At 42.6% G+C, this 14,251-nt stretch overlaps 1 protein-coding gene across 1 annotated transcript; it reads right to left on the minus strand.

The window, feature by feature from the left end:
• Positions 1 to 8,779: 8,779 nt before the first annotated feature.
• On the minus strand, positions 8,780 to 11,733 carry LOC113346739 (CSC1-like protein At4g35870). Its single transcript, XM_026590240.1, has one exon. The coding sequence runs from the start codon at positions 11,404 to 11,406 to the stop codon at positions 8,935 to 8,937; it is 2,472 nt and encodes an 823-aa protein (XP_026446025.1). The 5' UTR covers positions 11,407 to 11,733; the 3' UTR covers positions 8,780 to 8,934.
• Between the last annotated feature and the right edge of the window lie 2,518 nt (positions 11,734 to 14,251).

The following is a 14,251-nucleotide window of genomic DNA, read 5'->3' on the forward strand; positions in this document are numbered from 1 at the left end:
ATAACCACCCAGAAAGACGTCTGTCACCAGATATGGCTCGTCTTCTTTTTCCTTAGGTGGATCGGTTCGAACATCTATCTTCACCGTCATCTTTCCGACTTGAAACGAGGTCGCTTTGACCACTATATCTCTAATTTGAAACGAGTTCGGGTGTTGTGTTACCGTTTGAATCTTGGTCTCGTCAGTTTCGACTGCAACTTTCAAATTCTTGGCGAAGTGCTTGAATGGCCCAGTGCCCCACTCACATCTCTTGACAGCGTCCGTGTTGGTAATCGTACTGAGTCCCCATGACGGAATAAGAAAAGAAATGATTGGTTGTAGAGAAGATTGTTCGACCAGACTTACTTGCGTTTGGAATCTATGAGTCAGCGCCAACGGGCTTTCTCCGGGTGATCTAGTTTCGTTGGTAAGTCGTTGACACGGCAGCAGGTTGGACGAATTGTTGGAGATTATTTTGGATGTCGACATCGGCAGAAGGGATGTTCCCAATTTTGCTTTGTTGTCGAATACCCACGAGCGCCCCAAGATCATGTCGTAACTTAGTTCTTTGAAAATGTGGAACTTGTTATGCGTTATAGCGTCTCCCATCTTGATCTCGAGGTTAACGTAGCCATACGCGTTCAGGGATTCTCTTTCCGAGTTCTTGATTACAGACGGGGAATGGGTAGCCTCCTTCTTCAAAATTCCCGCAGCCTTCAGAGTCTTGAAGGTAACGATGTTGAAGTCAGAGGCTGCGTCGATTAGTGTGTTGCTGAATTCAATGCCTCTTAAAAAGGTCGTGGTCAGCAGTCCCCAGTTGCGCTTTTCAATACCGCTTCCTGAGAGAGCTTGGGCTCTTGGCACGGTTTCCGTAGTAGGAAAAAGCCGCTTGCCCGACACGACACGATTGAGAGCCGTGAAGATATCTTGATGATGCGCCTTGGAAAGGTAGAGAATTTCGCATACATGTTGCATCATGGATTGTACAGCCTCGTGCACAGAATCCCCAGAGACCCCGCAACTCGTCACCGGAAGTGGATCTCTATGCACTCCCTCGTTCCCCATCTGAAGTTCTCCTCCTTCTACTTTTTCCTTGAAGATATGCTTTAGTCTATTGCAATCACTGGTTGGGTGATGAACAAAACTGTGGTAGTGGAAGTATTTGGGGTTTGCCATCTCGGCCTCGGTCGGTGGGCGCCTGGGAGATGGTAGTCTGTTAACATCATCTTGAATCCATGCCTCTAAGAGTTCGATCACCTCCTCGATGGGAAATGGAAAATCCAAAACACTTCCTTCAACTTCGTGATGACGCATGGGAGCTTAAGCGGTGGCCCTTCGTGGCGGAGTTGCTCGTCGTGCTGGTGTCGCACGTTTAGGCTGCTGGTCCGCAGCTGGGGCCTTCCTTTTTCCTCCCTCGTCTACTACGCTCACAGAGGAGGGACCGGCATTGTATTGATGGTTGACGAGACGTCTACTCCCGCGAGTTTCGCGCACGTCTTCAGTTCTGGATGGTCTAGCTCTTTCTAATAATGCTGGTGCTATCGTGGTTGATCGCTTGGCCGTTTCATAGAGTTCATAGAATGTATGAAAACGTAGGTTCTCTAGCAAGGCGCGGTAAATGAGAGCCATACCGTTGATGCAGGAATTCACCAACTGTTGATCGGTCACGTTTGGGTCATGACAGTCTAGTGCGAGAACCCTGAATCTCTTGACAAAATCATTTGGATATTCGTTGTCTCGTTGGTACATCCTTCCTAGATCCGAGAAGGTAACTTTCTCAGACACGAAGAATTACTTCTTGTAAAATGCGGTAACCATGTCACCCCAGTTGACGATGTTGTTTGGCGTGATGCTGTTGTACCACGTGTATGCTCTTCCGGTAAGCAATTTCGAAAACTCCTTCAGAAGGAGAACATGATTGTAGTCGTGTTCTCCTAGGAACTCCAGAAATCGAGAGATATGCTCACGTGCATTTCCAGTGTCGTCGTACAAAGTGAATTGAGGAGAAGAATATCCTCTTGGAAGAGGAATTCTTTGTATTTCAGGTGGGTAAGGGGGTTGATGCTGATGTATGTCTATTTCATCACTTTTGACTCGATTCCGAAGAAGTTGCTCCAAATCCTCTCGTGTAACAAAATTGGACGGCTGATTTCTCTCTAATGGGGCTCTGTCACGAATCTCCGTCCGCGGAGATGCGCTCTGCTTTGGTGTCGGCGCCAGAGGTGTTGGAGGCGTTTCCCATCGGCTCTGGATGGCATGACTCATGCGGTAGCCGTTCTGTCAGGACCTTGAGAAAGACGAGTACTTCTTTCTGAGTCGAGACCATGTCCTTCTAGGCTCTAGCAAGAACCTCATGTCATTCCATCAAATCAGCGATGATGATATAGGGTCGGCTCCCTATGGCTCCTCCGGTTTCTCGTCCCGTTGGTGCGGTAACTGGAGTACTAGTGGCGGTTGGAGGCGCCATGCTTAACGAAGCATTAGGGGTGGTAGCGGCAGCTCTGGCCCTGGTGACTGGCGGTGTAACGCCTGAAGGAGCGCTTTCGGTGCTGCCAGGATTAGCAGGGTGTGCAGAAACATTAGAGGCGGCAGTGGATCTGGCCCTGGTGATTGGTGGTGTAACACATGAAGGAGTGCTTTCAGTGCTGCTGGGATCAGTAGGTGGTGTAGTGATGCCGCTAGAATGAGCGTTAACACCAGGGACATATTCCGGGTTGGTGTTCTCGGAACTTGCAGCTAATCCGGATCTGAGTTCCACCATGTTGAAGTTGGAATTGAAAGGTGATACTGGAAATTGGAAATCGATATTGTAACTGAGAGATTGATCTCCCACTGTGGTCGCCAATTGTTTGAGGGTGAAAACAGTTTCTGCTGATTTCGGTAATTTCGCGTGAGTAGGTGAGAAGCGAGTCTAAACCCTAAACAATGTACTGCAAGGGAGTACTTTGATTCGAGAGATCAATCTGTACAAATCCGTCCTAAACCAAGAAATGGACGTTCCAGACTTGCTTCGGTCACAAAGTGAAGGAGAAGGGCTGGTCTTGGGGAGGGAAGCGAAGAGACTGTTGAGACCAGAATAGTTGATTCTGGAAGAGTAGTTATTTAACGACTTGTATCATAAAGTAGAGAGCTAACATAGGTGAAAGCTAACAGGTGATTTCTGAGTGTTGTATGTTCCTGACCAAAACTTCTCCTTTGGTGGAATTAGGTGAGACCCATTTATACAAGTCGCAACGAAACGTACCCTGGTCTCGTAAGAAGTGGAAACGGTTGAGTAAATGGAAGAAAACGGTAACGAGTAACGCCTGGAATTGATGTTTCCATAATGAAGAAAACGTTTCAACATTACTTCTTGTATTTACTAACCGCCTCACTCTTATGACACTTTCTTGTAACGGGCGTGGTGTACGCCGCACGCTGTAACCGCTAGACCAATACCCTGATGAGAATCCCCCAGTTTGTGACATGTTTTGATATATCGAGTGTTTTGTGTAGCATGTTGATACTGTTTTGCAAGTTGATCTTGAGAGGCTTGCCGGCTCGGTGGTGACATTCGAAGGTCGAGATTTTGCATCTTGAGAGGAAGGTTAGCCTTTATTGTGGTTACCTTCCATTGGTAGCCAGTGGCGAGGCCACAGTGCTGGCATGGATTGCGCATGCTCTTGGCGTGGATAATTAGGGTTTGGTGCCATGACCAAAGAATTGACATAGCAAAGTGTGTGTCGTGGCCAAAGAGTTGGCAGTGTAGCCAAGAGATTGCCACTAGTCGTTTGGTAGCAAGCTTGTACGGCTGAGATTTGCATCTCAGAAGGAGGGGTGGTTGATTGTTGCAACCCTCCGTTTTACGTCCAATGGCATGGAGGCATGGCCAGCACGGCTCATGCATGCTCTTGGTGCGGCCTAAATTAGGGTTCGGCACAAACCGTGGAACTTTGTCATCGCATCCAAGAGGTTGCCACAAATCGTTTGGTTTGGTGGCAAGCCTGTACGGCTGAGATTTGCGTCTCAGGAGGAAGGATAGTCGTTGATTGTTGAAACCCTTCGTTTGGCAGCCAGTGGCATGTGGTAGGGCCGGCATGGCCTTGGCATATTTTAGGCGCGGCCAAAATTAGGGTCTTGAAAAACCGTGATGTTTGGCCTTGGGCCAGAAGTTGCCATACGTTAGGTGGCGAAATTGGAAGGATGAGATCTGCATCTCAGATGGAAGGGTAGTCTTTAATTGTTGCAACTCTTCGTTTTGGCAGCCAGCGGCATGAAGGAATGGCCGGCATGGCTTTGGCACAGTTTAGGCGTGGCCAAAAACTAGGGTTTTGGCATAGTTTGGGCGCGGCCAAAATTAGGGCTTGGCATTGGGCCAAAGATTGTCTCGCGTTAGCTGGCGACCTTGGACAGCTAAGATCTGCATCTCAGATGGAAGGGTGGCAGTTGATTGTCGCAACCCTTCGTTTGGCAGCCAACGACATGTGGTAGGGCCGACATGGCTTTGGCACACTGGTGCGGCTGGCATGGTTAGCATGCCTTGGCGCGGAGATGTGGCTGGCACGGCATGCCATTGGCACATATGGCATGGTTGGCATGCCTTGGCGCGGAGGTGTGACTGGTGCGGCATGCCATTGGCACATGTGGTGCGGCTGGCATGGTTGGCACGCCTTGGCGCGGAGATGTGGCTGGCACGGCATGCCATTAGCACATGTGGTATGGTTGGCATGCCTTGGCGCGGAGGTGTGGCTGGCATAACATGCCATTGGCACATGTGGTGCGACTGGCATGGTTGGCACGCCTTGGCGCTGAGATGTGGCTGGTTGGTAGGCTAGGAAAGATGTATGAAATAAGAGTATAAGGGAAGCCTACATGGTTATACCGCAAGTGCACGGTGTCGGTTGTAGCTTGTGCAAATACGGGTCGAATCCACAGGGACTAGGGTGTGAGTTGAAGTTTCCTAAGCTAATTCTCTGAGTAGTGAACTAATGAAGCAAAGAGTGACAGTGGCAAATGACAGTTACAATGGCAATGAGCCAAAGGCAGTGAAGCATAGAATTTAGAAGCAAACAGTGAAGCAAGAATTTGGAAACAAATGTAAACAAAATACCAAGGTCTTTGAATCCACCTCTAATTCACACTGATTATTCATCACTGACAGTAACTTTGTTTTTCTATAACCACTAGCAAGAGGGATGTCAATCCTCTATATAACAAGGGTCATTTTGATATGAAATCTCCTATCACAACTAAGGTACTCCTCCTAAGCATTAACTGTCTAGTTAAAGCACAATTAATCAAAAGAACAATATATAAAATTAAGCATGAGTTGCAGTTCAGCAACACTAGATGATTCTAACTACAATGGATGCCTGACATCCAATGTGAAAGGCTAGTGTTGAAGCCCTAAGATGGAGTTTCACTATGAGCATTTAAACACATCATGGCTACTGACAAGAGCATGAATAACAAATGTTAAGCTAGGGTTTCATCTAAACCCTGGCAAATTAAACTAGAACATGTTTAACACATTAAATAACTGGAATTGAAACATTGAACATAAACAGAGCATTGATAGAACAAATCAAAACAGCACAGTTGAGGCACTGACTAGTCCAGTCCTCTTGGGTGAAGCTCTGGCTAGCCCAGGCATGCCCAAAACATTACACCCTCACTTTCTATTTATAATCAGAACACCCAATTAGGGTTTTTACACCAAACCCCCAAATTTAACAAAATTAGGCTTTATAGGAATTTGGAGAAAACTCACCATACCCTCTGAATTTGTTGTCCCCTCTGCAATTGAGCGCTGACCCATGCTTCAACTTGCTTCTGCTACTCGAACGTTGCTCCAATTTCCTTCTTCTCTCCACTGTGAAACCCTAATTCCATCTCTGTCTTGGATGTAGCACCTAAGAGTGGTGGGTGCTAAGAACAAGAAGGAGAGTAACTAGGTTGTTCTGATGATGGTCGGGCTGGGGAGGTGATGGTGGTGATGGTTGAGGGGATGGAGTTGCAGACTGTTGTCGGGGGAAGAAGAAAGAAATTTGGTGAAGAGAAGATCGATGGGAAGAAGGGAAGGGAGTGTTTGGGTGAAGGGTATAGGTTCCGATGCTAGGGTGTGAAGCGGGGATAGCGAACTTTGATGCACAGTGAGTAAAGAACGTTGGATGATCCCATATAGATTGAATCGAACGGATACGATGGAGAGGTATGTAGCGATTGTTGGATTATGAGATACAACAAAACTGACGGCTTCAGATGGAGTTAGGTACTACGGTGTTTGACAGGAGCTTCGGATTTTGATGCACAATGATGAGGCGGTCGTTGGATGATGAGATGGATCCAATCTGACGGCTCTCATTGAAATGGGTATGGATAATGGAAATGGATTTGGGTAAGGGTTTTGGGCCTTGGGGTATGCCAAGCCCATATCTTCTTTAAAAACAATTCCTCCTCTTCAAGCCCACTTCTAATTGATCCGGCTCTTGCAAACATCATTCTTCGCTGCCTTTCTGCGGGAGTCTTTGCCGTTTCTTTGCTCTTTTCGCTCCGTGAGTTAACCAGGCTTTATTTAGTACCTAAAAATGCAAAATTAATTAAGAAAAGTATTTATTCTTGAAAACAACGAAAACACAGAATATGGGATAAAATGGAGCGTTAGTGCACAAATGATGAGTTAAATGCCAATAAAAAGGTGCAAATATATACAATATTTGGCACTCATCACTGGTACGGCATGCCATTGGCACATGTTGTGCGGCTGGCATGCCTTGGCGCGGAGATGTGGCTGGCACGACATTCCATTGGCACATGTGGTGCGGCTGGCATGGTTGGCATGCCTTGGCGCGGAGATGTGGATGGAACGGCATGCCATTGGCACATGTGGTGTGGCTGGCATGGTTGGCATGCCTTGGCGCGGAGATGTGGCTGGCACGGCATGCCATTGGCACATGTGGTGCGGCTGGCATGCCTTGACGCGGAGATGTGGCTGGCACGACATGCCATTGGCACATGTGGTGCGGCTGGCATTGTTGGCATGCCTTGGCGCGGAGATGTGGCTAGCACGGCATGCCATTGGAACATGTGGTGCGGCTGGCATGGTCGGCATGCCTTGACGCGGAGATGTGGCTAGCATGGTATGCCATTGGTACTGTGGTGCGGCTGGAATGGTTGGCATGCCTTGGCGCGGAGATGTGGCTGGCATGGTATGCCATTGACACATGTGGTACGGCTGGCATGGTTGGCATGCCTTGGCGCGGGGATGTGGCTAGCAAGGTAATGCCATTGGCACATGTAGTGTGGAAATTACGGTTTGGCCTATCGAAACCCTAATTAGCCAAAAAAGGTAGCCTGGTAATTTTCTCGCAGATATATTAAAGGGTTCAATAAATGCGCTTGGTGGAGACATTATTACTCAAGTTCTGTGATGTCACTGTCTGATTAGGGTTTTACGATTTTAACCCTAAGCTAAAAACCACCATCAACAACAGTGCATTTGTTTAAGGTTTAGATTTGTTTCTCATCCACACACCCACATTTACCAAAACCAGCAGAAACAGTTTTTACCTATAAATACTATTTTTCTTTTTTTTTTAGTTTTACATTTTTCTTCTTAATTATTTTTCTTCTCTTCTCTATTCTTTACTCCAACCTACGCTAACCTGACTATAATTTTCATCGTCTCGACTAAATGTAAAGGCTCTGATCATTTTCTAATTTGCAAATTAGTGAAGAGGAAAAAGTTGAAGCAGAAAACGAATTGAGTGAAGTTGGAAAGCAAGAACCAGATCCTCACTGCAAGGAAATGTATAATAAAAAGTGCCAACAAACCGATATCTTATTTTCTTGAATTTGATTGATATATTAGGCTTAAATCGAAAAAACTAGGGTTTTATGACAATTACAGAGTGAAGTTCGTCGACAATTGAAACGAATTATCAGCCGAACTACTCATTGTTCTTCATTCTGAAAATGCTGATGAACAGTTCGGTTGATAATTGAACACGAAAATGATAGTCGAACTTCACTTTATGAAGAACAATGCTAAGTTCGGTTGTCCTATTTTTTACTCGACTCCGCCAAACTTAGGTTCGGCAGTTAAAGAGTGAAGTTCGGCTGATAACTTATCAGTTAAACCTAGGAATGTTTTCTAAAAAAATTAGGTTCAGCCTGCCGAACCTAGGTCCAGGCTTTGTAAATACATAAAGAAAATAAACTTTTTTTCAAAAAAGTATTTAAAACAAAAATTTTAAAACTAAAAGAAAAAAATTGTAAGAAATAAATATGGTGGATGAGGGTCATTGTTTTTACTGCCTAGTGATTCTATTTTGTCCTTATTAAGTATGCCTCCAAACAGGATTCTAACTTTTTATAAGTCCACGTACAACGTATAGCATATGCCTGTTGGTCCCACTAGTCAGGAGTTGTAACTTGTTCCATCTAAACCAGATTGCAAACATGTAACAATGTTACGTTGGAATTGACATACAATGAGAACAATGTCATACGTTTCAGTTCTCCACGGAGAGGAGGTGTTTCAGTTCTCCACGGAGGTGGTGTGTCGGTAAAGTGTTCTGATACATCCAGATGGTGTTGTAATATGTATGCTAACATCAATTGATAACTACAACACGAAATAGTTCGATTCAAAGAGATGGTTGAATGGAACTTCTCTTCAATTAATATTTCTCTGCGAATCATGTTACACATGCAAATCGAAATCCTGAAGTGGGGTGAACCACTTTATGTTTGCTTGCTATTATTATAGTCCTAATCAGGCAACATTATCTTTTAAATCAAAGAATCAAAGGAATGCAAGTTCACAAAAATCTAAAGTAACTATATACATACCAAACATGTTTTAGTTTTAGTTCACAATAAAAGAGAAAAAACGAAAATTAAAAATGTGAAGTAAAACCTTATACATGATCGCAGTAGATTGAAATCCTAAAGTAGTTTTAGCATTTCTTTTTGTCATAGTTGATATGTATCCCAATCAAAATTGGGTTGAGAGAAAACCTCGTAATCAGGAGGACCATCCTCAACTACGCTATCAACTGTCTGTATGCTTCCTAACAAAGATGGTTGAAAATTATCGTTCTTCGATGGTAACAGTTTATACAAAACTAACAACCCTAGAGTAAATATAGCTTGCAGCTTAGTGGAGTCTCCTTGAACTGAGAAGAACAAAAGCATTGAGAGAAGGAACAAGTCTAAACAGAATCTCATGATGCACAATACAGTATCCATCAGCTTCCCATCATTGCCTGCAGGAAACCCACGAACTCTATACACGAATAAGAAGTTATATTTGTCCACCACGTACCTGTAGCCGAAATAAATTGCACCCACAGGAACCACAAGGGGTGCAAATGCGGAATAGATCAGCGTAAGGGCAAATATAGTAAGGTTGAATGCGTAATACTGAGCAAAATCAAATGTCTGTTTCGGAACAGGAGAGCTTCTATTGATTGGATATTCACAAAGATCTTCGCCATGTAGATCAATTCCATTCAATCCTCGACCATGTGATATATTATCATCTCTGACACCTTCAAATCCTCTCTCAGATATTAGAGGTCTCTGAAGGTTATCTATGTCTTGGCTTTCTAAAGGGTAATCTTCACTTTGTTCGGGAACCAGCTGAAGCATGTCATTCTTTCGAAATCTCTGCAGTTTCTTCTTGATCCAAGGAATAGGAGCCAGTAGATCATACGATATCCCTAAGAAAGTGCTCGAGATTAAAAATGCAAGGGAAGAGAGACACGATCTTGATAAAAATGATGCGCTCATGTACTGTTCGATCCTTTGGCAGTCTTCTCCATCCAAATAACAGCGACCCATACTCAGGATCATACTCTCCAAGGAAGATTCGACCAATGCTCGCAATAGGATGAGATTTACTAGGAAGAAGCAAACCATCTTCAACAATGCAGCCCTGTGCTCCCCAGATACAGTAAGATGGCGTTCGAACTTGGAGAGAGAAAAAAGAGCAGATGGAATTATTATATACATGCTGACGAATATAAGAACATTTGGCAGAAATTGAAGAATCACGGTAGCAATCCAGCTTGAACTCTCCAGCCAAGTCAACCACGATTGAGCGTTATCCATAGCTTCTGCGTTAATAATTCTTGCAGCACTCTTCAAGGCGGTGATCACAGCAAGTGGAGAACTAAAAAAAAGTAACAGCACCAGCAGACAAGTGTTGACAAACACTCTGCGAAGTTTCAAGGTGAGTTTTGTCGAACCCAAATGATTCCAGTAGATGTCGGAAGCTGGTGGAGCCCGCTCGACTTTCCAACGACTCCTACCTAATTGCAACTCCATGACAGAGAAGAATCTCCCTGTCGGTCTTTTCCTCTCAGATCGAAAATCCTGAACAGCCTTATTTGTGGTGTACACATCCTTGAATATCACAAATGCAATAGCAGCACCTTGTGCTACACCTTGCTTGTAAGCAGACACTTCAGTCTCTAACTCTGCCCTTAACTCTTGCAATCTTCTCAACCTTTCCTCGTCTGTAAAACCCAACCGTGTAATAACCTGAACCCATAATTCTTTTAACCTTCTCCACATATGTCTAACACGGTCCCAAAACCCCACCGAAGAAAACTCTAGTATTTCATCAAACTCACCAATTTCATCATCTTCACTCCCATCAGATGCGATTTGTGAATCAATTCGTGCAACCAACCAAGAAATTTCATTTCTAACTCGTACCAAATCAGACACCAAATCATCCAAAGCACACAAATCCATAGGCACAATAACCTTATACACTTTACCAGGATATCTATGTTGAAAATACCCTTCCAATAGACTCTTATCCATAGCTAACGTCTTCGGAATCCCCTGTATCATAATTGTAAAAATTGCCACAGAATTGGCACTAGTATCGCTAGGATTTCCATTACCATCTCTAAACCTAGTAATTTTCAAACGCTCTTCTATCGTACAAATACCAAAATGAACCAAACAAACTACAATAACCACAAAAAGAAAATGCACCCATAACAATGGCGAACCTTTTTCGATATGATTAATGGTTGTTTTGGAGAACTGGTCGGCAATGGCAGCAGTTCCAGCATATAAATTAAGTGGAAGAACAAGAAAAATAGCCAAAACAGCAATTGAAAGAAGAAGAGTACAACTACCACCTTCAATGAGAAGAAATTGAGCAGCATCAGCACCACAATGCCTAGCAATCTCCCGACCAGTAGCGTGCCACACAGCTAAAAGCTTAGCAATAAGACCAGTTGGACCAGGCATACGATGATCACTTCTAAGCTTAACAAAAAGGAAGATGAATACGCAACATAGAGCTCCAACAGCTGAGATATTGAGAAGGTATTGTATATTTCCATACCATGCTTTTTCTCCATCTTCTGATGGAAACGGCGGAGGAGATTGAATTGAATCCATTGGGGATAAGAAAAGATTCATCAGATTGTGTAAATCAAGAAATCACATCGAAAATTCAACTTAATTAGGGTTTCAAATTCCCGTGGAAAATTTTGAAACCCTAACCATATGCGTGACTACAATTTGAGCTGGGAATTCTGTTTTCTTGCGGAGAATCTCGAATTGCTGTGGGATGAATTCTAGTTTGATGCAAACAATGGGATAGAACGGCAGAAAATTTACAGGGTTCGATTCTTGAAACAAGATGGGGTTGGAGAGAGTTTTTACACTACAGAAAGAGTTGCATCTGAGGACTTCATAGGATATACGGTGGCAGGGGGAATCAAAACTAATGTGCGCTAGCGAGTTTCCACCGGCTTTTCGTATCTCCCTTTTAGACGTTGTTTGGTTGGTGGTGAACCCAGGTTAGTTTGGGCTTGGTCAATGTCTTGACTGCAGGATTTGTGAAGAAACATGTTTTACTCATCGGGGTACTAAGAACCAGTAGAAGTTGTTAAGGAAATTAATCCAACTATGATTTTAGGCATACCAAAAACTTTCAAGGCATACAAAATAGTTTTCCCATCCTAGGTGACCTTATAAGAGGTGTTTATTGGGTAGTTCAATTACCTATATATCCTTGAACCTAAAATCAAAAAATAAACTATCCTAAACATCTCTTCTTCTTCCTCCAGCTAAACCACCTTCTTTTTCTCTAAGATTTTTTTTTCATCACTGTAATTAATTATCGATTCGTGAAAATTCGATCATCGGTTAAATTGAACTATATAATGGATCGTACAAAGAAAAAAGCAAATGTCAGGTGTTCTAAATCCTCTTCCAATCCATGAATTAAAGAAGAAGAACCAATTGAAGATGAAGGTGTAAAAACTATAATTGAACCAGAAATTGAATCGGAAATTCAACCATTTGGAGCTCCAAATACTGAAATGAGGATAAGAAGGTATTCCCAACAAACCCAATCTTTTATTTGTTGTTTTTCATAGATTGAATGGGTTAAATTGCTAAAAACTTAGGGTTTTTGACGGTTACAGTAGCGGGTTCGGCTGATAATTGAGTTGAGTTTTGAGCCGAACTGTTCTTGAAATTTCACCCTGAAAGTGTCTATGAACAGTTCGGCTAAACCGTAAATGTCAATTTTTAGCCGAACCCCAAAATGTGTATTGAATACGTCCCAGAACAGTGTCAGGTTCGGCTAATACCTTGCAAACCTTCCCGGCCGAACCTGAGAAGTGAAATTTACTCCAGGTGGTTGTCAGGTTTGGCTGACTCGATTAGATCACTTTCAAGCCGAACCTCTCTCTGTAAACACTTCGAAAATATTGATTTGCAGGCTCTAGGTTCGGCTAGCTCGTGTTATTGAGTTATCAGTCGAACCTTCTCTTTGCACACTCAAGTTTTTCGATCTTGTTTTGGCCATAACTTTTTCGTCCGATGTCGGAATGACCTCATTCTTTTTTGCGTTGTGTTTGTCTTTTCATTCTCTTGAAGTTGAAGATAAAATCTAATTTATTTTATTGAGTTTAATATGGACCTTGGTATTCTCCATCATTAGACTTCACTTTCTTAACACTTTTAGTAATGTCCACTTTTTTTGTTTGGTTCATCCTATGAAAAGGCTGCATAATAGAAAATATATGTAATAAAAATCCTAACCCCTAAATGTGTATGAATTTAAGTGTTTCATGGAAAATCAGTAGCATGTTCGGCTGATGTGATTTTTTAAATATGAGCCGAACTTGGAAAAATATATAGTTCGGCTGATACGATATTTAGAGTGAGAACCGAACCTAACTCTCAGGAATAAGTTCGGCTTGTTATTAGACTTTATTATAAGCCGAACTAGGATCTTTCAAATAGGTTGGAAGTTGGAAAATGAAGGTTCGGCGTATAACGTTAACAAATTCAGCTAGCCGAACTGTTCATCAATTTAGTGGGTTCGGCTTATATTTTTAAGCCGAACATAGTCCTGGTTCTCCAAACCATGATGAAAAATACAATTTTTTGATGATTTCAAGCTACAAAAGTGAGGTTAAACATAAAATAGAAGTGTACATGTGTGTTAGAAGCATTGGGTTCCTCATTTATGTATTCATCATATGGATTTGGCTCATAAAAATCATCATCTTGAGTTTGAGTTTGTGTAAAATCATTCTCACAATCTAAGAAATCAGTCATTTCTGGATCATTGTTGTAGTTGATATGTATTTTCCTAGGTTTTTTAGATGAAGAATGACCCTCCTCATCCTCCATTGAATCAAGAAGAAAAAATTTCTCACTTTCTCCTTCTCTCCTTCTCAATAAAAACTTTGGTTATTTTTTCCCCAAATTTTTTCATCTAAACAAACCTTTATAATTCTGAAATTTATCTTAATCACTAAACAAAAGTTTTAATCACTAATCCAGATTACTAACACTAATACGTAAAGGGTAGATTTGCCATTAAAAAAAGTTTGGTTAAGGGGATTTCTGATTTTGTTATTTCACATCCTTTTTTGTCTTTATTCAATATGCCTAATAAGATTTCAGTATGCCCAAAATCATAGTTCAATTAATCAGGTGGAAATTGAATAAATACCCTCACTTGTGATGGGCCTTCAAAAGTACCCTCAAGAGTCTTTATAAATACCTCTAATGGCATAATTGAAATTATCAATAAAAATAATAATATTCAAAGTTCCATTTTTAACCTTTTTATGTTATACTTCGGTTTCTTCTCTATTTCTCACTCAGAGAAAAATCAATCGAATACAACACCATCTCCATCGCTGCCACCACCGTCACTACCTCCATATCCGCCACCGCCATAACCAATGTCACCAACACCAACACCAGCACTACAATCATCTCCATCATCACCATCTTT

This window comes from Papaver somniferum, chromosome 2, assembly GCF_003573695.1.
Source record: "Papaver somniferum cultivar HN1 chromosome 2, ASM357369v1, whole genome shotgun sequence".
Lineage (NCBI taxonomy): Eukaryota > Viridiplantae > Streptophyta > Magnoliopsida > Ranunculales > Papaveraceae > Papaver > Papaver somniferum.